This window comes from Coptis chinensis, chromosome 7 (genome assembly GCF_015680905.1).
Source record: "Coptis chinensis isolate HL-2020 chromosome 7, ASM1568090v1, whole genome shotgun sequence".
NCBI lineage: Eukaryota > Viridiplantae > Streptophyta > Magnoliopsida > Ranunculales > Ranunculaceae > Coptis > Coptis chinensis.
This window is the reverse complement of record NC_141462.1, coordinates 12969145-12992478: the sequence shown is the minus strand read 5'-3', so window position 1 is coordinate 12992478 and position 23334 is coordinate 12969145. Positions and strand designations below refer to the sequence as shown.

Here is a 23334-nt window from a genome sequence, read left to right as displayed (position 1 = left end):
TGACGCGGTTTTGCCAACACCGCATGCGTTTTTTCTAAAAATTAGGAACTGTGCATAGAAGTTAAGAAATTAAGAATTGTGCAATTGAAGAAATTAAGAATTGTGCAATTGAAGAAATTAGGAATTGTGGAATTGTATCTAAAAATGATTATGATTATGTATCCAAAATGATAAAAATGATCCAAAACCTATGATTATGATTATGTATACAAAACGATAAAAATGATCCAATATCCAAAATGATCCAAAATCTATGATTATGATCCAATATCCAAAATGATCCAAAACCTATCATATTACATAAAATTTATTTAGCTCTCTTCTTACGCCCCTTACCACTCGATGTGTCACGCCCCGAGACCCAACACACATCCCGAGGACGATGAGTGAATCTCGAGGCCGACACCATCCCAATTCTAACAAAATTTCAGCGGAGTTTCCTTTGTTTAATCGACGTTTCGTATACAAAAAAAACCTGTCATAACCTGGAAATTCACAAAATTCCAGCTTCCAACAACCACATATATATATAAACCCACTTCATACTTAATAGCAATGTATCCAAAATGTTAAGTGTAACTATTACTCCAATACATCCAGTATTACATCAAAATGAACTGGCTCTCTATATATACAACAAAAAAAGAGCTATACCCTCTCCTATACAACCAAAGGAGCTAATACTCTCTATAAACAACAAAAGAAACTAATTTCACCCTATACCACAAAATACTTGACCCTGTCCCTCGTCAAGCATAAGGAAATCCACCCAAATCCCCATAACCATCATCACTAGGGTTAGGGAATGCCTCCTCCGCAATTGGTTCGGTTGAAATGTTAATGTAGGATGAGCAAAACAACTATGCCCAGTAGAAACGCACATAACCAATAAATAGTCTACTTATAGAAAACATTTAAAACATGCAGGGTTTCCATAATAATATCCAAATATCGTGACTATATAATACATCACTAACTAGTAGAAATCATTTCGACATGTTTCGTTAATATTCAAAATATAGTTTTCACAGTCATCATACAACTATTGTGGCCGCTGCATCCTATTAGAATGGTGAGGGTAATGACCGTACTTTCGATGATGATCACAAGCATATCTCGGTTCAGTACTTTTCAGTGTAAACCATGCACCGTTGTTTTCCTGATTTTACTGGTAGGGAGATGAAATGCCGTTGTTGTGTTCGTACACACAAAATCCCCAAAACTTTTAGGGCTCAGGTGGGCCCTGTGACCACGACCCCTATACGGGCTGTCACCTAACTTACGGTGGTCAACCGTTCGACGACTGCAGACTACTCAGGATCCTAACACACATCCAGGAGTGGACTAAACTCTCACTCCTCGCGTCTAAATCTCATCGATGTAACATGTAACCTCACAACGTGACACATACAAACATGGTTATCTAGAAAAGTAGAAAAGGAATCCCCGGACTACATCCAGTAATGCATCCCTTTAAAGGTGGCCCACCACCTCGAAAGGTGTACACCACAGTTGGAATCCTAGAGCGAACTGCCATCTCCGGAAATGCGACAACAGTTTCTTCTTTATAGGAATTCACAATTCCTTTTCTAAATCCCCTCGTGATAAGCATAGTAATATATATATATATATATATATATATATATATATATATATATATATATATCACTTCCAAATACGGTATCCAAATACATATTTACATATTTAGTTTTTCTTTTAAAACTGTTGGTTCAGATGTGTGAGTTCCTGGATTTCCAACAATCGAGTAATGCAACCTATGACTCCCAAACGGGTCAGTCATAGTAAATGACAATTGATGATTCCCAAACGGCGAATCATCGTAAATAACAACGAACCATCCGTGGAACAATCCAGAACCTCACACATAGTTACAAACAATCGGGTAATCCTTACCCGCATTAAAAAATCCATCTCTCTGTCTCCTTACTGAGACAAGAGACGAGAACCCTTCCCAAAACCAATTTTGCTCTTTTAACAAAGAAAATAAATCCCCGTTACCCAAATTCTCAAGAAAACCATTTTCACCTAAAGCTATTCATATATTTAGTTTATATCGAGGAAATCCAATGTAAAATATGAATATCACATATACATGCATGGTTGATACGCAAACTATCTCTTATCATTTTAAACAACTCAAATCATGCATGAAAATAAGCGGAGTATATATTGGTATGTAGGTTCCTACCTTAGCAAGCTCCATTCTCCTCAAGCCCACTTAACCGAATCGAGCCCGCTTAACCGAATCCACTCTTATTTAACTCCTATAACAGCATATACACGTAGGTTATTAGAATTTATCGAATGAACGCGAAATTCTTATCTAATGTAAGTCGAGAAAAATCTCGACGCTAAGAATTCGGTTTCAAGTAATTGTTCCTCTAACTATAGTTAACAAAGCTACAGGCCATTTCTAGCACTGTACCTCTGACAGGTCTCTGCAGGCTATTTCCAGCCGTTGCAGGCCCTCACATCAACGCCAATCATATCATTTCCACTAACAAGTGAGATTTTTTCCAACTCCAACAACAACCAAGTTCCACACCCTTCCATTCACATTAAATCTAGTAATAAAATAGGTGTGTGTTCATTCTCATTCAACCCATAATCAACATAATCTTAAACAAGGTATAGAACCATCCTGACTTCTCAAAAATGGAGTGAATGTATATATGATTCTTACCAAGTCAGTAAGATTAGCTCCTTAGCTATCTGCTCCACCAATTTCGCTAAGCTGTCTCTCCTCCAACAGCTAATGTCGAATTTAAAAACCCCAAATTCAATTAGTTTTCATCAATATATCCAATTCCATCTAAATCGAGTTTAAACTATCTAATTGAGAATAAAACTAACTCACCTTTCACTTTGGTATGACGGAAATTCTGGGAAATTCGAATCTCGTGTTGTCGCGAGAAGAAAACCCGATAGCCACTCCGGCACGTCCACAATTTCTAAACTTCACACTTGACTTTAGTGTTTACAAGAGATGGGTACGAAAACTGAAGGTTTTAATCGCTTGAAATTGGGCGAATTGGTTTTCAGTAATGGGCGAAATGAAGAAGAAGAAGAACTTGGGTGCGATAGTTTGGTTTTTTTTTTTTTTTTTTTACTTGTTTAAGTTATTAAGGCCCAAGCCCAATATGCCCAAATTAGGCTTAAAGCATAATTAGACTTCTAACCACTAACTAATTTGACTTAGCGTCGTGATTATTTTTCAGCCCATCCAACTTAATTTAATCTCCTACATTCTATCCCACCGCAGGCTATAACGATAACCCACTCATGCGTGTAAGCTGTTAACTCGTGCCAGCTTCGAACACAGAAAAGCCGCTAACCGACATTTTTGTCAAATTTTCGTATGTGAGTTGCTTACCTAACGTGGCTTATGAGTCGGAGTTAAGTTTCATTAGTTTATGTACGTTTAAAATGTAAACCCGACTGACCAATTACATAAATGTCCCTAGGTTTGCTATGTAATTTACAAAAATACCCTTAACGAGAATTTGAGTCTTTACACGATGCCTCTCCTCTCTCTATTTGGATGTTCCGAAGCTGCTCCTCTAAATTCCTAACCTGAGAAACAAGATCTTCTCTATCTGCATGAAGGTTAACTACCTTAGCCTGAAGCATGGACCAAAATATCGCCGATATATCCGATATATATCGGTATTTTGGTACACCGACATCGATATTTCCGACATATATCCACCGAATATAGAACCCTTTTTTTGATATATATCGGAATTTCCGATATGAAACTTTATATCGCCGATATAATCGATATTTCCGATATAATCGATATATATCGGTTGACTTTTTGACCATTTTAAAATATAAATCTGATATTTCCAATATATTTCCGATATATATCCGATAGTTTTGATATTATATTTACGATATATCCGATATTTTTGATATTTTAAATAGTTTGGACTGGTTACCAAAAAAATGAATATATCCGAAATATCCGATATATATCGGTTTTTGGGTACACCGATATATTCATCGATATCGATATTTTGGGCCTTGGCCTGAAGTTCCTCATATCCCTGATGTTGTTGCGTGTACACCTGCTGAATATCCTCATACGCTTTTCGAAGTCTCGTCATACGCATGCTGGGATTGCTGATATGTTTGAGAATATGCCTCATCTCTTTCTTGGCTATAATGATACACGACAGTCCTCATCCCATCAAACATACAAATATGGTTCTCATATCTTTCCCGAACATCAGCCTGAAAATCCAAGAAAATATATTGTGAGTACATATTATATATATAATGAATAAGAAAAATAAAACAACTAAACTCACCGTGGTATACTGATCGATCTGTAGCTCTAACTCATGGTAACGAGCACGAGGCACCTCAGGAATGGAAATGTAAGTAGCCTCCCCATCAGGTCCACATACGACAAACATCTGAGGATTACTGGCAGACACAAGAGCTGGATGATATGCATTCAGAGGTTGTGGGTTGTAAACAGGCTGTGGCGAATGAGGAATATGTAGCTCACGACTCATCCCTTCTAGGCTCACAAACTCGAAGTTGCTAGCCCGACCAACAGGGGGCAACAACGGACCCATGGAGACATGGTTCCACCATCTATAATAATGATCAGCAGTCTGCTCAACAACAAAAGAAGACGCATCTGGCCAAGGACCACAACTGGCATGAACTTCATGAACTTGAGTTCCACTCCATGACTTAGCATCACTAGGGATGTCCATTCTGCCCGAAACCCGAAACCCGCCCAAAACCCGAAAAAAAAACCCGCACCGAACCCTGCCCGAGCCCGACAAAACCCGAAACCAAACCCAGACCGAAATACATAGGGTCGGGTTTGGTCACACTATCTAAACCCGGACCAACCCGAACCCGACCCGATAATTTGGCCCTAAACCCGTTAAAATGGTTAAAAAGCCCGAAACCATATCCAGACCGAACCCGAACCCAAAACCCAGTTATATAGGGTAAAAATGCCCGACCAAAACCCGAACCCGAACCAGACCATAATTCCCAACAACTATATTTTAATTTATTATCTATTTATTTTCAACAAACTTTTAGTCTTTTGCTCATTACTATTTACTTTTGGTCTTCAAGACAAATTACCCTGGACCGCACTTTACTACTCTTCTCTTCCCTCCAACAACTCTCCAAGAACAAGACAACCCAATCACACGCGTTCATGATGAAGAGATTGGTGGGTTTGATGGTCCGCTAAGTTTGCATTCACTTTCGTAAAATTTTGCAAACCTCTCAAATATCTCTTTCTAAATGTGGTCACCAAGGCCGAAAGCAAATCAACAGGTCGGATTCACACCACCACAAGAAACTCCCAAAAGCCATCAATCTTATTGTCAAATCAACAGTCGATTCACACCACCACAAGAAGTCGAAACTCCCAAAAACCATCAATCTTATTGAGTTATTGTCTTGGAATTGCTTTGCTTTTTGTTTGGTCTATTTTTCTCTTCTTTTGCTTTTCAAAAAATGCAATCGTGTGTTTTGAATCTTTGATATTTGTTGGGTGGCTTTACGATGTTAAAGTTAAACAAATCAAATCCAATAAAAGAAGATGGCTTTTGATTAATTAGATAAAAAAGGTTTTTTTTTTCTTGAGATCTAATAACCGAAAATGGCATTCCGATGAAGAGATTTAATATTCTTTTATTTTCATATATTCGGGTTTTACCATACCCGAAACCCGAACCCGAACCCGACGGGTACCCGAAATATAGGGTTAGGGTAGGGTTTGGTCACATGTATCCAACAAATACCGAACCCAAACCCGACCCCATAAAGAATAGAGAGGGGGTTCGGTAACCCGATGCGGATTCAAAACCCGAAAAATCGGGTTCGGGCCGGGTCGGGTACCCGTTTGGACATCCCTAAGCATCACTAACATCTAGTATGGGAGCACGTGGAACTCCATAACGTCTAGTCATCTATCTCCAATATCTATCGCTACAGTACCAAACCTTACAGTCACGTGCGGCAAAAACAACTCTGTGACGTGACAACACACAAACATGCTGCACAACTGGATCGTCAAAGGTAGTAGACAAACGCCAAGGTCTCCACTCAATAGATGACAATGATCTAATATCAATCTGAGCACGAGCCATACAGACATTATTTCTAATCTGCCCCCTGTTACAAGTCAAGTGAGGCCCTGACCAACTAACAAATCTAGGGCGAGTATCAGCAATCATGTCTATGTTAGGGCAAATACAACGAAAGTACTCATAAAACCAAATCTCTAAAAGTCTTGTGAATCCTGCAATATGAGGACTTCTACTTCCGAATGTCTGTGAAGATTTATCTAACACTGATATCAATGTGGCATATACTGAGCTACCAAGGTCATAATCTCTCATATTATGCAAATCAGAAACATAAGCATAATATCTAAGTCGTACCGTAGAATGACCATTTGGAAATAGAACATGCCTAATAAAAAACATAAAAAAAAGCCCTAACATACACATCAGCACCCTCACTACCAGGTAGAACAGTCAAAGCTAACTCCGCTCATGTATCAGGATCCAAGAGGGGTTCCATATATGCAGTCTTAATATGAGATAGCTTAATACTAGAAGAATCATAAGCATCTGCATCCAAGCGAGGAAAACTCATAAGCATACTACCAATATTCTCATAATTTATATTAAAATGTATCGGTTGGCCTATACTGATATTGTCACACCCCAAATTTCCAGAAAATTAACAATAGGGAATTATCCACATCCTATTCCATCTTCTAAAAATCCAGGATGAAATGAAACACTAATTACCTATTATCAACCACGATATTAAAATATGAGATCAAATTAAAACCAAAAGAACAACTCTTAATGTACAAATTCAAGAATTACTCAACAACTCTATTACATCTGTTTCAAATCAAGACTTTATACTTCATAAAACTTATACTAGTAAGACTCCAAGAGCGAATCCAAATCAAGCGTCTTCATCCACTGCATTCTACCATCTATATTCCCAAGAACACACCCACATTGCCAAAACAAAGCAAACATGGGTCAACAAAAATGGAATTTGCTGGTATGAGTAGACCAACAACATAAAAACAATTTCATACTTTAATTATTCAAACAAACAATTTATATGTATCCATAACTTAATCATTCTCAGCTTGGAAGACAGGTAGCTCCGTCATTTCAACCGACATAGTTTCTTCCCAAGCAAGACATCCATTTTATTAACTCATGATAATAACTCATTTTAATAACTTAGTAATTGAATTAAATCTTACCGATATCCCCTTCTGTATCATTAAGTCCTTGCACAAAATATCATTAAGTTCTACCCTCTTGCAAATCAAAGTTAGATTTCCCAAATCTAAACATTTAATTCATACATTTACTTCTCTCTTAATACCCATGAGAATATACAATCTGACATAATACATCATCAATATTAACATTCATGTCACCCCACCGTATCAATTATATCACATAACAATATTTGCATTCCTTCATAAGAAATCATATGTATCATATCATAATACATAACCAATCATATCCAATAACTCGCTCATACATAAAGCCAATATTTTTCTTTAAAACCACTCGTCTACTTATGAGAATGAGAAGAATCACAACCAGGGAGTACATTCATCCCTCGTGAGTATCAACTCACACAAACCACATAAACATTTATCATAAGAAATCATATACATCATAATATATAAATATTCATATGCAATAACTCCATCACAAGCATAATCAATATTTAACTTTGCTTATTAATTATCTCGTTGACTCATTTATTAAAAGACACAGCCCAACTTTTAGTTCCTACTCTACGATTTGCACTACACACATTTGCCAAATCACACATATCCGTGTGCCTCACTCACACCGAGTACCACTACAAGACATATGTCCCAAGCGGGGATATAGCCTCCAGGAAACATATTTTCATCTTGTAAACTCGTAACTTGTGAGTCACAACCATCTTTAGGCTTTCCATACACATATACAAAACCTCTTTTGGGCATAACAAAATATCAGGTCATTCATGGCACATTTAATGAATACCTCGGGTCATTCCCGCCACATTCAAGGAATACCCATCGTAACACTAACATGTCATTCATGACACATTCAATGAATACCTTGGATCATTCCCGCCACATTCAAAGAATACCCATCATAATACTAACAAGTCATTCATGGCACATTCAATGAATACCTTAGGTCATTTCTGCCACATTCAAGGAATTCAGACCTACATTCCCGTACACTCAAGAAATACATCTCACCCGCAAGGCGAATGTCTTAGTTCCTCTCTAAAGCGGCTTTTCACATGACATCATTAGTCATAAACATTTTGATGTAGAGCATTAGTTCGTCTGTCAAGTGTTATACGTGTGCGCCCCTTAGCTGAGTCCAAGCCCATGGGTCGTGAGCCCACTAGTTTAAGTTATTCTATTTTAGTTGTTGACACATGTTGTGTTTCTATTGGTTTATAATTTTTAGGATTAGTATAAATAATGGGCTTGTAATTAGGGGTTAGGGAGAGTTGTGTTATGGAGAATATTTCAGAGAGAAATTAATATTTGTTTTAGTTTTAGTTGTTTTGTTTAATTCAAGAGTAGATTTGATAAACTGAAGCTTCCGCCAGTTTAATCTACATCATTTGGTATCAGAGCACGAATCGTTCCTGAGTAAAATCCAATTTCCTTTTTTCTTATTCGTTTTAATTTTTCGTGTTACTGTTTATCGGTACTGTTCATGAAACACTGTTCATCGAAAACACTATTCACGTGGTACTGTTCATCGCGGTACTGTTCACCCGAAATTAAATTTCAATCTTTTGCTTTTTTTCTCATTGGAGATTCAATTTTTCTTCTTTCAAGGTAAAAAAAAAACCGATTATTTTTACTTCTAAAGATTAAAGTTTCAATCTTTACAGAGCTATGTCGATAGATCTGACTGGCATGACAGAATCAGAATTAAATCAGTTTGATGAAGACGACTGGGATGTAGGATGGGGTACTGGCGCTGAAATTGACTGGGATGTGCCTAATCCCAATCTAGGTGAGCCTTTGTGGGAAGCACCAAGTACTGAAGACACCGTATTAAGAACAGGCTGACTTCAACTGTTCAAGCAAAACCGTCAGCTCAGAGTTTCCCGAGACAGCAAGCCCTGTTCAAGCCGCACCAAGCACTGCAGTGGACAACCATGATGCATCCATTTTTATACCCGTTATGGCTTATTCTACTTTTTCTTCTACTGAGGATTTATTTGTTGGTGAAGGCTGTAATATGGAGTTAAACTGTGTTGATCGGGATTCCCCTCCTATTTTTTATGTTTGTCCAGAGGAGGACCATGATAGTTTTTTAGATACTCCACAAATATTTGATGAATACGGAGCAGATGAATCTGAATTTTGTATCACTACTCCCTCTTTGTCTGGGAATCTTTTTGAAAAAGTATGCCGATCTGGTTTGGGAGAATTTTTATATTAATTATACAAGGCTCTTTAGTTTTGTGCATCTAAAGTTACAATTGGAGGTATGCGTATTTGATGTTTTGGGATGTGGTAGTATTCCCATAGAGCAGAGAAATCATGATGGTCATTTTGCAACCTTGCATATATTATGGTGCATTCTTATTCTTGTGAGTAATTATCTGGGCAAAATTCGAGGTCGAATTCGTTTGAACAGCAAAAGAGTGATGGGCATTAGCTACAGTGAATTTCATTAGTCAATTGCGTATACAAACTCAAGACGAGTTCTTTTCAAACTGGGGAGACTGATGCAGAGCATTAGTTCGTCTGTCAAGTGTTATAGGTGTGCGTCCCTTAGCTGAGTCCAAGCCCATGGGTCGTGAGCCCACTAGTTTAAGTTATTCTATTTTAGTTGTTAACACATGTCGTGTTCCTATTGGTTTATAGTTTTTAGGATTAGTATAAATAATGGGCTTGTAATTAGGGTTTAGGGAGAGTTGTGTTATGGAGAATATTTCAGAGAGAAATAAAGATTTGTTTTAGTTTTAATTGTTTTGTTTAATTTAAGAGTAGATTTGATAAATTGAAGCTTCCGCCAGTTTAATATACATCACATTTCTTTTCATCAAAGAGGCGTGGAGAGATCTAAAGATGTGGGCGACACATTAAATTTTCACCGTACACTTTTACACCGGATTTTAACACTCAAGAATTATCATTTATTATAATATTTTCATTATAAAATAAACATCATCTCAAGCAATAGAATCATTAATAAAAATTCTAAACACAATAACCAATCAACTCACCTCATTATCTATTATATAAATCATAGATATCTCGATTCTCAATTATAATTAACACGTTAATTAAATGCCTAGTGAATACCTTTTAAACCACCACAAGCACATACGCAATTAAGTATTAACATTGTACATATATAATTATCACAATAACTACTATATAATATATAATATAGTATAGTGGCTGCACTTTTGGTCAAAGCTGCTTACGTATCCAAATCTTTCAAGATTGGAATCAAGCCTTCGTAGTTCTTATCAGCTATATAGTAAAAATCAAAGTCCATTAAAGCCAAATATATATTATTGCATAATACCACGCCAAATCTTTATTAGATAATGACAAACATGTTTATACAAGTTTCGACAACATCCTATTATTGGATTTGTCCACAAAGTTCAATATGTCAAAAATCTGAAAAGTCAATATTCAAAAAGTCAACGGTCAACAATCAAAACTCAACAGTCAACAGTCCCAAACTGGTGTTCATCCAAACAGGTCCTAACACAAACCCATGTTTAAAACAGTTCAACCCATGGTCCTAATCCAACTAACTGAAACAAGGCCCAAAAGTCTAAACAACCTATTTATACAACCTGACCCATTTTAAATTATATGGACCAGCCCACATAAAAACATAAAAACATAAAATCGGCCCAAGAGCAACTAATAGGTTTCGGCCCAACACAAAAAGAATAGAAACTGGCCCAAAACAACTAATTGGTTCGGCCCAAAGAAACAAAAACTAAAAACTTTGGCCCAAAGCCCAACTAAGGTAGGAACAATATCGCCACCACCTCCTTCTTCTTCCTCACCACTTCCACCAATCAACCACCCCAAACCTCCACTCGCCAACACTCCAAACCGTTCGGTTTTAACCCTTATGAAAAACCCAAACTTTCTATACAATCAAAACTCAAAACCCTCGCTGCTCCAAAACTCGATCGCGCCGCCATTAACGAGTCTTGGGAGCTTCAACAGCACCTCTGCTAACCACCAACCACCACCAATTGGTTCGGTTTTGATCTCCATCAAAACCAAACCTTTGGGTATGCACAAAAACCCAAACTCCTCACTCCTCACAAACTGTCTCGACGCCATTAACGCCTCCAACCTTCAACAGCCCCCATCCAAACATCAATTCACATATACCCAACACTTTACAACAACAACCAAACAACATTCAACCATACCACAACAATAAAAGTTCAAACCACAACAAAAGAATTCAAACAAAGAAAACAGGACGATTCTTGGGCTCGCGCAGCCATTAACAACCCATAAGGTTCAACAGTTCACTTGAGTTTCGCAGTTCAGTGAAACAATATATGCTAACTTTTAACAGTTTATCAATTCGACAAGATGAGAAAAATAACGACAAAGGAAAACATAACAAATACTGAGCGGAAAACTTTGACAGTAAAGTTATCTCTGTATAGACGTGAAATAGAAAAATTAAACTACTTACCCGTGATACGCTCCTGCTATCCGCTGATATCAGCTATCAATAAATCTACAACAAGAAATTTGTCCTCTCCTCTATGTGAAAAACTATTTATATATTTTTTTCTCTGTGTAAAAATAAACTCTACGTATGAACTCCTTTTTGTTTTGACACCCCCTCCTGAAAAACAAGGATGAAGGTTTATCTTTTTACCTACGGGGTTTCCTATTCTTAACTAATATCTATCCTATTTTTGTTTTATCTATTATTATTATGGTACTAGGGAAAGTAAAAGAAATACACTGGGTATTATAGATACTCAACCCATAAATCATGGTGAAGTCTAGTGGTGTGAACCCTAACTCCTCACAAGAAAAATGAAATGTATAAGTTGTATTCCACCATCTTTCTACTAAAGTTATGACCACTGTCCAATCAGCCTTCTCATAATCTACATCAACCAAAAGACTTAAAGGTGTACACAGAATACTATATCTAATATGTACAAACTCATCCAAACTCTTAATAACCTTCCACTACTCTCTAACACTAAGTAAAGTTGATCTAACTCGATAGTCAATAACTTGCTGATATTATGAAAAAAAAAATAATGCATATAAGATAAATAATTAATTGGTCAAACTCAACTAATTAATGCATAATATTCAAAATATTTAATCAAAACTAATTAATTACATAAAAATTAGCCACAACACTCGACACATGTTTTGTATCACGTGTAGAAGACACAACTTGCATATCAAGTGCTTCACCGGGATTAAATTGCCAATCGAAGTCATTCATTTGATACTTAAGTACATAGGGATGTCTATTAGTCGGTGCGACATCCCCGACTTCTTCTCCCCCACTTTCTTGTATTTCCTCGGGTTATTTTACCTCTACTTGATCGCCAATGTCGTTTGTATACTGCCAATACACATCGTCATCACCGTCGAAAGGTTGAAAATGATCCATATAAAATTTTAAGAGTTTAGGTAGGTTTTTGTTTTTTTTTACTAAGGAGAGGGTTTATAATTGAGAGAAAAGTTAAAAGTGATTGAACCGCGCGGTTTTGGTACTTTATATAGAAATAAAAACCGCGTGGACTTGGGCTTGTCAGATGGGCTTTAGTGACGCGGTTTTCCCAAAACTGTATGGGCTATATGGCGCGGTTTATCCAAAGCCGTGTCATTTGATGTCAAAAATTTGATGTTGCTCTTCAAGATGATAGGTGGTTTTTTGGTTTGGTGTTTGGTTCGGTTCAAAATTTTTGTGTTTTTTTTGGTTTCTCTCATAAAGATACTCTTAGTGGCTATAATATTGGTGCTAGTGATATAGTAACATCCATGGGGCGCATGGCCCAGGTCTGGCGGGCTAACCAGGGCAAGTTATCGTTCGCTGCGATTTATCAGATAAACCTGTATACTTTAGAAGTATAACCAATTACTGAAATTTGAAGCACATCTACAAACAAAGACAAAATTCATCAGTTGGGATTAACTTCCAAGAAAGCAGGAGCCTTTTCCTGTATATATATATGGTATTTGCTGACCAATGTACTGTAAATCAAGCTTAATATATTGACATGATCAGTCACACACAAGTAGCCTGTTATATTATTACATCTTCAATAGTTGAACACAAAGAGTAGAAATTACAGCTTAACATCATAAAACACCCACAAAATCTGGTTCATCACACATTAACATCACCAATCCCGGAGAATACCTCTAGAACAACTTAGGGTTTACAAGCACAATTAACTGAAACGTTTGTGGTTTTATCTTATCCACTGAGATTACACACTGGGAACATGCCCATGCATAACTTTTGTACAAGACACTGAGGATTTCAGTGCCATAAACCGGGCTGAAACTGTTTCAGGGATCTACAGCTACTAAAAATACCTCAATGCATAGCCAAAGATGAATTGCCTAAACCAAATGATGGCAGGGACTATCCCTCAACCATAACCTGTCACAGTACCAAAAAGGCAGCGGAACAAAGTTACTCCATTTGGTCGCTGCAAGGATAGGGTTGTTTATGTGTACAAGGCAGCACGATTCCTTGAGCTTTCTGATAAACATCAGAGCTCATTGAAGCCGATGCCAAAACCCACACCAACCCCATTATCCCTTGCAGCTCATACTTTGAGCAAGTCACAGCAGCCATCAGCTGCCGTAACCCACCTGTTTGATGTACTAATACCTTGTCCACTATCTATGATGTTTGAGAGAGAGTGGAAGGCAGAGGAATGGAGGTGGTCAAAGTGGTAGCGATCAAGATCTCCCCTGGAGTATAAGCTAGTCACTTCGGAGCCTGAGAGACTCGAATCACCTCCATATAACTTTTTTGACTGGTTCAAATTTCTGCTCTCAGATTGCAGAACTTCAGAACTTGTGGACCCAGAGGGTGGAGAACGATGGCATTCACCTAAATTTTCTTTAACAGTCACACCCTTTTCACTATGACCTTTTTTTGTCAGGAACCTTCCTCCGCATCCCCTTGCTCTACGCAATGCATGAAGATGACGCGACTCGTGCAGATATGGCTGTCGACAAACAAGATCATTCACCATAAAATATAACACGGCGTCAAACTTCCGTCAATCCAAACAAAAAAATAAAAAAAAGTAAATTCATGTGTTGGGACATGATGCAACTACTCATTTGTTTGGTTTGTGTAAACATTGGACAGTGGTGACCCTAACAGTGTTTTCTATAATGAACATGTTCTCATTTGAACACCCAAAGAACACATACTGCACAGTCCATCCTGTTTAAAATAAATTTCCCTATCAAGACATTGTGTATTTTATCACGTTAAAGAGAAGAATTACCTTTCCTTTTAAATTATAAAGATTGACATTTCATGGAATGAAAGTAGCTTACCTTCCGGTTTTTGACTAATTTGTTCTCTAGCTCAGCCTTTGCGCGAGACTGTCGACGCCGAAGTATTCCATGGTACTGCTTAGCATTTACAAATATCGGTCCATCTTCTGACTTAACATTAAGTGGCAACATTATACGACCCTGTGTAAAATTAGAATAAATTATTTTAAACAGAATAGATGCCTGGACATATGTGAATGATCACTTAAGTGACTAGCTAAAGATTGCTCCAAGTAATAGCGATCATATAGAATACAAGAAGGCACAAGTAACATGGATAACATAAGAAAATACAAAGAACATTGGAGTGTAGGGCCATGTTCACGTAAACCAACAAGTCAGTCCACAGAAAATTTATTTTCCTTTACTTGGAAATGAATTATTCACTAGCTTTGCTTTATATCTGTTTTTATGCATATACACATACTGGTATTCTATAGAATCTTCTAAACAACACAATGTCTAAGTCTTTACACATCATCTGTTTTCAGCTCTCAAGAATCCAAGTGGGATTCATTTTAACGAATAAAATCAAAAAGAACTTCCCAAGCTAAACCTGATAAATCTCTAAGTTCAAATGTCATGATGAACAAAGCCTTGGGTATAACAGTACACAAGAACCATGGAAATGGAAGCAATCAAGATTCAATAGGGTGTAAACATTGGTAAGCAATGCAGGAAAGCCAACCGTTGCAGGTGTGCGATATGTTGCAACTACGCCATAAAATTGATCCATGTAGGGATAATTTGCACAAACCTGCAATATTGAAATTGAAAACGCAGACAACCATAGACAATCAGAGTATGATAACAGCGTTCAAGTGATAAGAAGCAACTATAACAATTTCTATTAATTTAAGTTACCATAGGTTGCGCCAATCCTAGCTCAAAACAATTTTGGTATCCAGGTTGAGGTGATTGACGAGCGAGACTTGCTTGTTGAGATTTTTGTTCCTTCCCAGAATCCTTGCTGTCAGCTGAAAGGCAAACTTTTCAGTCCATCTAGGAACATTAAAATAAGAAAGAGTTTATAAAACCACACATAGGCATGTTTGTTTTATCATACTTCATAAGTAATGGGTTGAAGACACAGACCTCTAACTTGATCTAAGAAGATGGTCTCCCATAGATAGATAAGATGAAAATCATTTTTAGCATAAAACTAATTGGAGATGCTCCATGGCACCAACTGAAACTGGTAAAGATGATTATGGTGTGACTAGGAATGCACTACACACTATCACACCTACACGTAAGGAAGAACATGACGAGGAAAGATTCTGGAGGCTATGGTAAAAGGAGGCGTGCTGGACAGAATCTCCACTCTATGCATTCGCAGAAATATGGAAGCTTCTCCGCCAAAGGTGACTTGAATTCCACAATCAGTAGAGTGACAATTTAAAGCCATACACCTTAAGACCCATCTTTCTAAAGTATTAACATTTCGCTCTGGTATTTTTGAAAGGAAGTCATTCGATGCTAAATATAGTAATAAATAATCAATCGTAATAGTTCTTCATACATATTAACACTATATGAAGCACCACATGTTCGTAACAGAATCTTGTCGAATTTGTCAAATATAAGAAAGATCAAAATATTCGATAAAGGTGATAAACAATGGCGGCATTTAGAATTCTAGTTTCTGGTAGACAAACTTACAAGGATAGAAGTGAACTTCTTATTTACTGTATGACAACTTGCCACTATAGTTTCAAGCTGTACGTTTGTTTATAAAATTTTTGCTGTTCAGCAAAGATAGTCTCCTCAACCTTTGTCCCTCAAACACGTGCAACCAGTCTGTTACGGTTCACTCCGGTCAATAGAATCCATATTGCCTTAGCAAACTTTCGTAATTCAAAAGCTCACTTTTCTGTATTGCTTTTGGAGCATTTCCTAGCTCAAAAAGCATGTAGTGGTGGTCAGGTACAAAATCCTATCAACCACTCCCTCAATTGAAAATTATAGAATTCTTATTTATATATACTTCGTTTCATGTTTAACTTGTCAAAACTTAGCCTACGTAGACCTCTTAACAGTAACTTCGTCATATCACCAGCTCCACCTTTGGAATGTATCCTATGGAGAAACATCCCCTCTTATGTCTTCAAGACAATTAGCAGCACCCTCCAAAGACTATCTTCTCTATGATTTCCCCTCCTATGCTTTACTTTTAGAAGGATGAAGAAGATGATTTCAGAGGAAAATTATTGGTATGTTCTCTTCAAAGTCAGGTGAATATGACTTCCAGAGAGACAGAGAGCAGAGAGAAAACAATATGGCACCTTGTAAAAGGTCGAAGCCACAGACAGGGTCCAAACCTCATCTTACCTGCTGAAAATTAGCCTACACAAGCATTGCTTAAGGAGCTTTTTGAGAAATGTTACTTTTCCTCTCCATATTGTATTATAAATATAATCATCATTGAGCCAACATGTCTTTCCATGAATACTACAAGACATTTTCATCATCTTACAACTTCTTTTTGTATATACCTCTCTCGTCAAACAGATGACAAATAACATGTTGACATCTCGTTCTATTTGTATGTGGTACATGATCCATCTGTGCTTTTAATTCAATAAATCTCCAGCAATGCTTATGCTCTCTAACCAGTAACCATAGTCCTCATACTGTTGCACTTTACCAGCCTTTAACCAATAATGCAATGTAGCAACATTTAGGTTCTCTTTATGAGCCTCTTTTTCCAAAGTTTGAATTGTGAGAACAATTTCTAGAATGAGTTTCTTTTACATACTGCAAGGGATGAATTTGCTCGCCTTATTTTCAAATCCGGTCCCTTATCAGTTATCCCTCTGAAACATATTCCCCAAAGTTGATTAGTTGTAGATCACTAACTGAACAAAAAGTTTCACGTAGGCAAATATTTATCTTTTCACATTTTTTTTCTCCTTTGTCAAAAGATTACACAATTTCATATTTTCCGTCAAATAACGTATTCTCAACTTGCGAATTGATTTCCAAAGATCATAAGAATTTCCAGGTCACCAATTATTGTCAACAGCCAGAGAACTGAAACTTTCATCGCTCTTCCTCTCTCTAATTCGAACGAAGTGAACATTTTACTATTAGGAAGTTTTTCTTGCATGCAATAATATTATGTAATCATACAGACAATTCAGAACTAGAGCCAATAGTTTTTTACCCCTCTTAAGGCATGTTCCTCAAGGCTGTAAAGTCAAAGGAATACAATTAAATTAGACAACAACAGTATATTCCCTCTAAATACCAATGCTTCAACATGAACAACACACTTATTCTTCCTCCTATGGATGAAACTACAAAATGTATATGATTTCGTACAGTATCAAAGAGCAAGATGGAACAAATTCAGACATTTACAAGAACAAGTTGGTCACTCATCATTAGTAAACCCATATCACATCATCTCACCTAGAAAGTCATACTAAGCATGGTATAAAATTATAGCTTACCCCCATTAAATTCAATAATAACAAAATATCTCTAACGACATTAATCTACAAAATAAGTTAAAATTTTGTAAGCTTAGAACGATCAATAAGTACTAGTTCTAGATAGGCAAATGGAGGAATATATAGTTGATGTAATTAAGGGGCAAGCAAATGCGAAACTTTACCAGGAAAGATAGTGAATTGTGAAGTATTGAGGTTCTCTTTCTCTTGCACTTGGTCTGTTCCACGACTTTCATGACGAGCAACGACAGTGAATTGGTTTCCACCAGTTGGGTGGTCCCCAGATACAGGCTTCAGCTGCACAAAGCTTTCACCATAGACCGCTTGAGATCCTAGTCCACTCCACCAGGGCACCGAAGGAAGTGGCAATTGTTGAACAATAGGATTATGGAAAAGTCCACCATGATCTTTGAAGCACACAGTTTGCATTGTAACGAAAAATCCAAACTACAGCTTTAAAAGTAATAACAGTTTAACAGCTAAGGTAATTACCTGCAATTCAAATTTGTTGTTGTCAGTCATACCGAAATAACACCATATTCAAATTATTTATTTCTTCAACTAAGAAGAAAAAAATATATTCTGGATAATGTCTAGCACTACAAAACATATCATATACCTTTACATAAAATATATCATGATTATTATTCAAATGTTTTATAAAATAAGTTTCTCTTATTCAAGCTAGCGACGGCAACGAGAAATAAATAGGGAAAGAAAAACAAGAAGAAGAATAAAAACAAGAAATACTCAACAGTGTCTAAATTAGCTAGAAATCATTTCTATCTCTTCTTTTGGTGCATAAATTTGCTATATTTTCACCAAAAATATCAAAATTCTACATGCCCACATCATTTTTAGTCCTATAACAACTGAGAACAAAAACAAGGAAGAACACAAAGTACTGATCAAATTCTAAAATTCCAAAGGGAGCCCACTTTATTTACACAGTGAAATGAAGAAAGTAAAACAGCCCATCATTCATAAGAGAAACTAAAACAAACCAATATAAGTAAACAAGCTAGAATTCATTAGTAACTAAGAACAAAGTAAAAAACATAAGTGGGTGATCAACTGATCATAGAGTGTGGAAAAACAAGTGCAACATGAAAAGAAAAAACAGAAAAAAAGGAGAGAGGGACAACTTACACATCAGTACAGTGAAGGAAACAGCATGAACTCTTGTTACCCATGAGAAGAGGAAGTCTTGTCGGTTGAATATGAAGCCAAGCAAAAGAAGAGTTGAGAGAGAGACAAGAGAGAGACGGAGAAAGAGAGAGAGAGAGAGAGAGAGAGGGAGACGGCGAGAGATGCGTACATGTGTTATGTGGAAGTACACGGCAGCACCAATAGGCTATAGCTTTCATGCAGCTCTTTTGTCTTTCTATCCTTGCTACTATCTTCTTTATTTATTAACCACTATTAACAACTTGATTATAGTGTAAAATACTAGTCATTATTAACTTACTTACTGTAATGAGTCATTTACAACTTTGTCGCTTTGCTGACAGTGAAAGAATCTGTATATCCAATAAAATTTCCAGGAAAATTTAATTTCATTCTTGGACCATATTAAGAATTCAGTGTACAATATTGACATATTACCTTTTATTTATTGACCCTTTGGTAAAAAATGCTATCTACTTTAGGCAGAAACATTTTTTCTATTTCTGAGGGACAATGGAGACATCAGTTTGGTTGTGACGTCTGTGAAAGTGGACACAATTTTAGGTAGCAACGAATAAAGAGTACTCGCGAATAAACGGATATGAGGGGGGGATTCTGATTCCAATAGATTCAATTATCCCACCTATTGGAAGTATTCAATTATCCCACCTATTGGGAATATCAAGGCCGGGTTAGATTTTCAAGAAATTTAAGATCATGCTAGCTGAGATTTTTGTTGTAGGTGGTAGGCCAAAGTGCCAAACTAGTACAGAATTGTTTTCACTTTTCAATTTTTCATAGATAGGTGCCTTTAACAAGTTACAAGGACGTCCACATTCCTGGTATTCCTGAAAGGGAAACCCATTGAGTTTCACTTGCAATAGGGACTAGGAGGGTACTAAACTACTAAAGGAATTTCTAAACTCTGAACTACTAAAAAATGGTATATAGGAATTGTATATTGGTTTCCCCCAAAGTGATTACTAACAAATGCATACGTATAAGGTTCTCATGATCCTGATGTCATAGGTGCGTACATTTGCCAAGACTCAAACGAATTACCAACTCTAGTGGTCCCAGATAATGAAATCACTTACTTTTCTTAAAAGACATTAGCAAAGGATTAACCTGTGATGTCTAGAAATCGGTTAAGATTGATGAGTTCATATGCCCCTGTTTGTTGGAGAAAAGTGGCTCCACACAAGAGATCGAAAGAAAAAAAATTAAATGAAATTGCCTTGATTTAACAGCATTTCGTACCCAATGTATGAGAGATTGAGAGGACTAGATTTTGCTGAGAGATGGGATATTTGTGATTCTGTTCAGTTTCGAAAAGTCCTAGTAGTACACTAGCTAGTACTGTACTACTGTAGTAGTAAGGATACTAAGGGGGCATTACACCGAATCTATGTCCTCTTTGGTACATCTTCAACTCTTCAAAATGGTGCGTGCACTCCTCATTCTTGTTGTTAACTGGTAACTTTAAGTATGGGAATGAGGGAATCGAAAGAGATTGAAAGGCATTCTAAATGGGGTGTCTAGGACAAAGATCCAACTAGATCCAGGCCCACATATATGCCGAATTAGGCCATTTAAAATGTTTAGGGAAATTGATTAAGCGAAGGATCAGGCAAGATAACTTAGACTAGGTTTAATTATACTACTCCATTTGCAGATTATGAATAATTGTATACTTTATTTATAGTGAAACTTAAGCACATGTGAAGAGGTTAACTGGTTAAGTATATATAAAACTAGTGGTCACCCCTGCCATCTGGCATTAATGCCTCGGCACGCCTTAAACACAATTTGGCTCGCTCACAAATTAACGCCATGCATTAAGACTTTTTCTTACAATACTTACTGGGACAAGTTATTCATCATTCGAAATGCCTTGAGATCCACATGAGCAAAACTTTGGAACTACCATTAGGGAGATCCCCCACAGAAGTCTTCACAATTCCACTTAGCTTTTCACATCTTTATCTTATTCACCATACAAAGTGTTGGCAATGTAGCAGTAGCCAGTAGGAAGTAGGAACTAGTAGTGGTGAATGGTGATACCCACACTGCCTTGTCTTGTTCAAGCATAATCAGGTGGTCCACTGTGCCAATCACTATGGTTTCTCTTTGCTTTTGTTTGCACCTTTTAACGTCTAAAGAAAGTGTCCACTCTTGGTGAATGTGATCTGTACCACGTGTCGCTATTCGAATAAATCGATGCATGTCAACACCAGACCCACCAGTAATGCACATCCAAGTGGTAATCTCGCTTGTAAATAAAAGTACAAAAGAGTACGGGAAGCTTCAACCTTACTTCTATTCAAGTTCGCAATTGGGATACACGTCATAATGGACGAACCATTTCTTGCGTATCTTCTCTAGGATATATATATTCCTCAGATGATATGCTAATATTTGTAACTATCTCGTGAAAGTGGACCAAATCTCCAGTTTCCTATTGATTCACTTAGAGAATGTCAATGCGGCAATGCAAATCTCTATACGTGAGCAACTTACACTACCAATAAGACCAATTTAGTAAGATATTCTTGCACTAGCAAATTAGTGTCTCCTCTTCGCCATCTGTAGTTGTTGTAAGATTTGAGATCATCTACACTTGGATGGAGAACTTGATGGAGTTTCTTTTACTTTCCTCGTACACATGGCACATCCTTTGTCCACTACGTACGGTTTCTCGTGTATTGCCCTATTGCCATATACAAAACCGAAGGATATTACTGCACCAATTTTTCCTATTTAGAACGGGATTATAAGTACGTGTTCACATCGCGTTTGCTGTGTGCTTTAATTTTAGGCACATCACCAATGATGAATACTTCATGTGCGTTGCAAATTGGCAAAATTAGCGTACTCGAACGAGTTGTTAATTCTAAGTTATCCATCCAGAAGGTTATCACCATTCTAAGTTCTGTTTCCGGCCTGTACTCGTATTTGCATTATGTTATACAAACAATGTAGAGTATAACTTACGTACACAAGAAGTGTTGTCCATATTGGAACCCCTTTCACCTGTTTTGCTAGGTGTGTGATGGTATTTCTTTTATGTTTCTCTTTCTGGAGGTGGGGATTATAAGAGGCCAGGTTATTGAAAACTTTATATATCTTGGCAGTTCTATTCCTCCATTTGTAACTTTACAACTAGTTTGTAAGTAATTTATGGGTGGATGAAATGGACTTGCCACTAAGGAATTCTAAGACATATAATCTAATTCTTAATAGTAGTGGACATTAGAGCACATTGTTATTACTCAGAGATCAAGTCAAGTATGATGTCAACGCACAAGCTTAAGTTTAAAGTCCTAATCTCTATTAGAATCTTTTTTTTAACTTTTTTAAAATATGAGGCCTTCTATCTCAATGAGGGACCAAGTGACGATCAAGCAAGTGGAATTATTTTCCTTCTCCTTTAGTTGTAAATAATACTTGTTGTGGTAGGTTAGATTAAGCCATGACGATTCCCATTCAATTGATAATAACAACCTTGGCCAAACAACACCAAAGTCAATATCATGGTAGATGCTAAAAATGATTAAATTAAGTGAAATATCCAAGGCTGGCCAGACACAAGTTATAGATTTTTTTTTTTTTTTTTTTTTTCGAAAGTTATAGATAATTAGATCATTAGAAAATTCTCTCTATGTGAATGAACTGTGTCAAACTTCATCCATAAAGATGAATGGTCATGGAAGAAGATGTTCCTAGTTTCCTGGCCTGAGGCAAAACTATATCTACTAGCGCCCCCCCCCCCCCCACTGTTAGATATATATAATTGTTTGAATTAGTCTTTCAGTCAGTAGATAAGTCCTAGTCTTCAGGAGGATCTAGAGGCTTGTAAAACGTGGTTAGTTATTTCATTTCTGTTTCTGTAAAGGCTATAAATAGCCCCAGTTTACTTTGATCAAATAATATAGATTCCTTCCAGCTACTTTAAGTTTCTCTGCATTCCAATTTCAACAATTGGTATCAGAGCTATCGTAAGGGGCCTGGTTGAGTGTGTGCGAGTGATTGTAAGAAATGTGAGTGAAACAGTTCTTTTTAGTGAGTGTGTGT

General features: G+C 36.9%; 2 protein-coding genes across 4 annotated transcripts; both read right to left on the bottom strand.

The window, feature by feature from the left end:
• Nucleotides 1-3413: 3413 nt before the first annotated feature.
• Nucleotides 3414-11980, bottom strand: LOC147486107 (uncharacterized). 3 transcript variants are annotated; one of them, XR_015201984.1, is made up of 5 exons: nucleotides 11772-11980; nucleotides 5927-6177; nucleotides 4335-4737; nucleotides 4047-4257; nucleotides 3414-3642 (listed from the first exon to the last, which is right to left on the bottom strand). XR_015201984.1 is itself a non-coding variant. In XM_086572436.1 (3 exons), the coding sequence occupies exons 2-3, from the start codon at nucleotides 4605-4607 to the stop codon at nucleotides 4105-4107; spliced, it is 426 nt and encodes a 141-aa protein (XP_086428562.1). In that variant the 5' UTR covers nucleotides 4608-4737; nucleotides 5927-6423; the 3' UTR covers nucleotides 3414-4104. The 3 variants fall into 3 exon arrangements, 1 of the variants encoding a protein (XP_086428562.1); XR_015201983.1 differs by having other exon boundaries at nucleotides 5927-6638; nucleotides 11772-11910; XM_086572436.1 differs by lacking the exon at nucleotides 11772-11980 and having other exon boundaries at nucleotides 3414-4257; nucleotides 5927-6423.
• Nucleotides 11981-13304: 1324 nt separating this feature from the next.
• Nucleotides 13305-19511, bottom strand: LOC147486106 (nuclear transcription factor Y subunit A-10-like). The gene is made up of 6 exons (XM_086571053.1): nucleotides 19243-19511; nucleotides 18258-18585; nucleotides 15503-15615; nucleotides 15327-15395; nucleotides 14639-14779; nucleotides 13305-14298 (listed from the first exon to the last, which is right to left on the bottom strand). Exons 2-6 carry the CDS (start codon nucleotides 18520-18522, stop codon nucleotides 13891-13893), a joined length of 996 nt encoding a protein of 331 aa, XP_086427179.1. The 5' UTR covers nucleotides 18523-18585; nucleotides 19243-19511; the 3' UTR covers nucleotides 13305-13890.
• Nucleotides 19512-23334: the final 3823 nt, after the last annotated feature.

Coding starts and splice junctions, on each gene's coding strand:
- LOC147486107 (XM_086572436.1), bottom strand. CDS start 4,607: ATGGGTCCGTTGTTGCCCCCTGTTGGTCGGGCTAGCAACTTCGAGTTT. Junction 4,258..4,334: donor AGATCGATCAGTATACCACG/GTGAGTTTAGTT, acceptor TTGGATTTTCAG/GCTGATGTTCGGGAAAGATA.
- LOC147486106 (XM_086571053.1), bottom strand. CDS start 18,522: ATGCAAACTGTGTGCTTCAAAGATCATGGTGGACTTTTCCATAATCCT. Junction 14,780..15,326: donor CATATCGCACACCTGCAACG/GTTGGCTTTCCT, acceptor AATTTTACACAG/GGTCGTATAATGTTGCCACT. Junction 14,299..14,638: donor AATTAGTCAAAAACCGGAAG/GTAAGCTACTTT, acceptor GTTTGTCGACAG/CCATATCTGCACGAGTCGCG.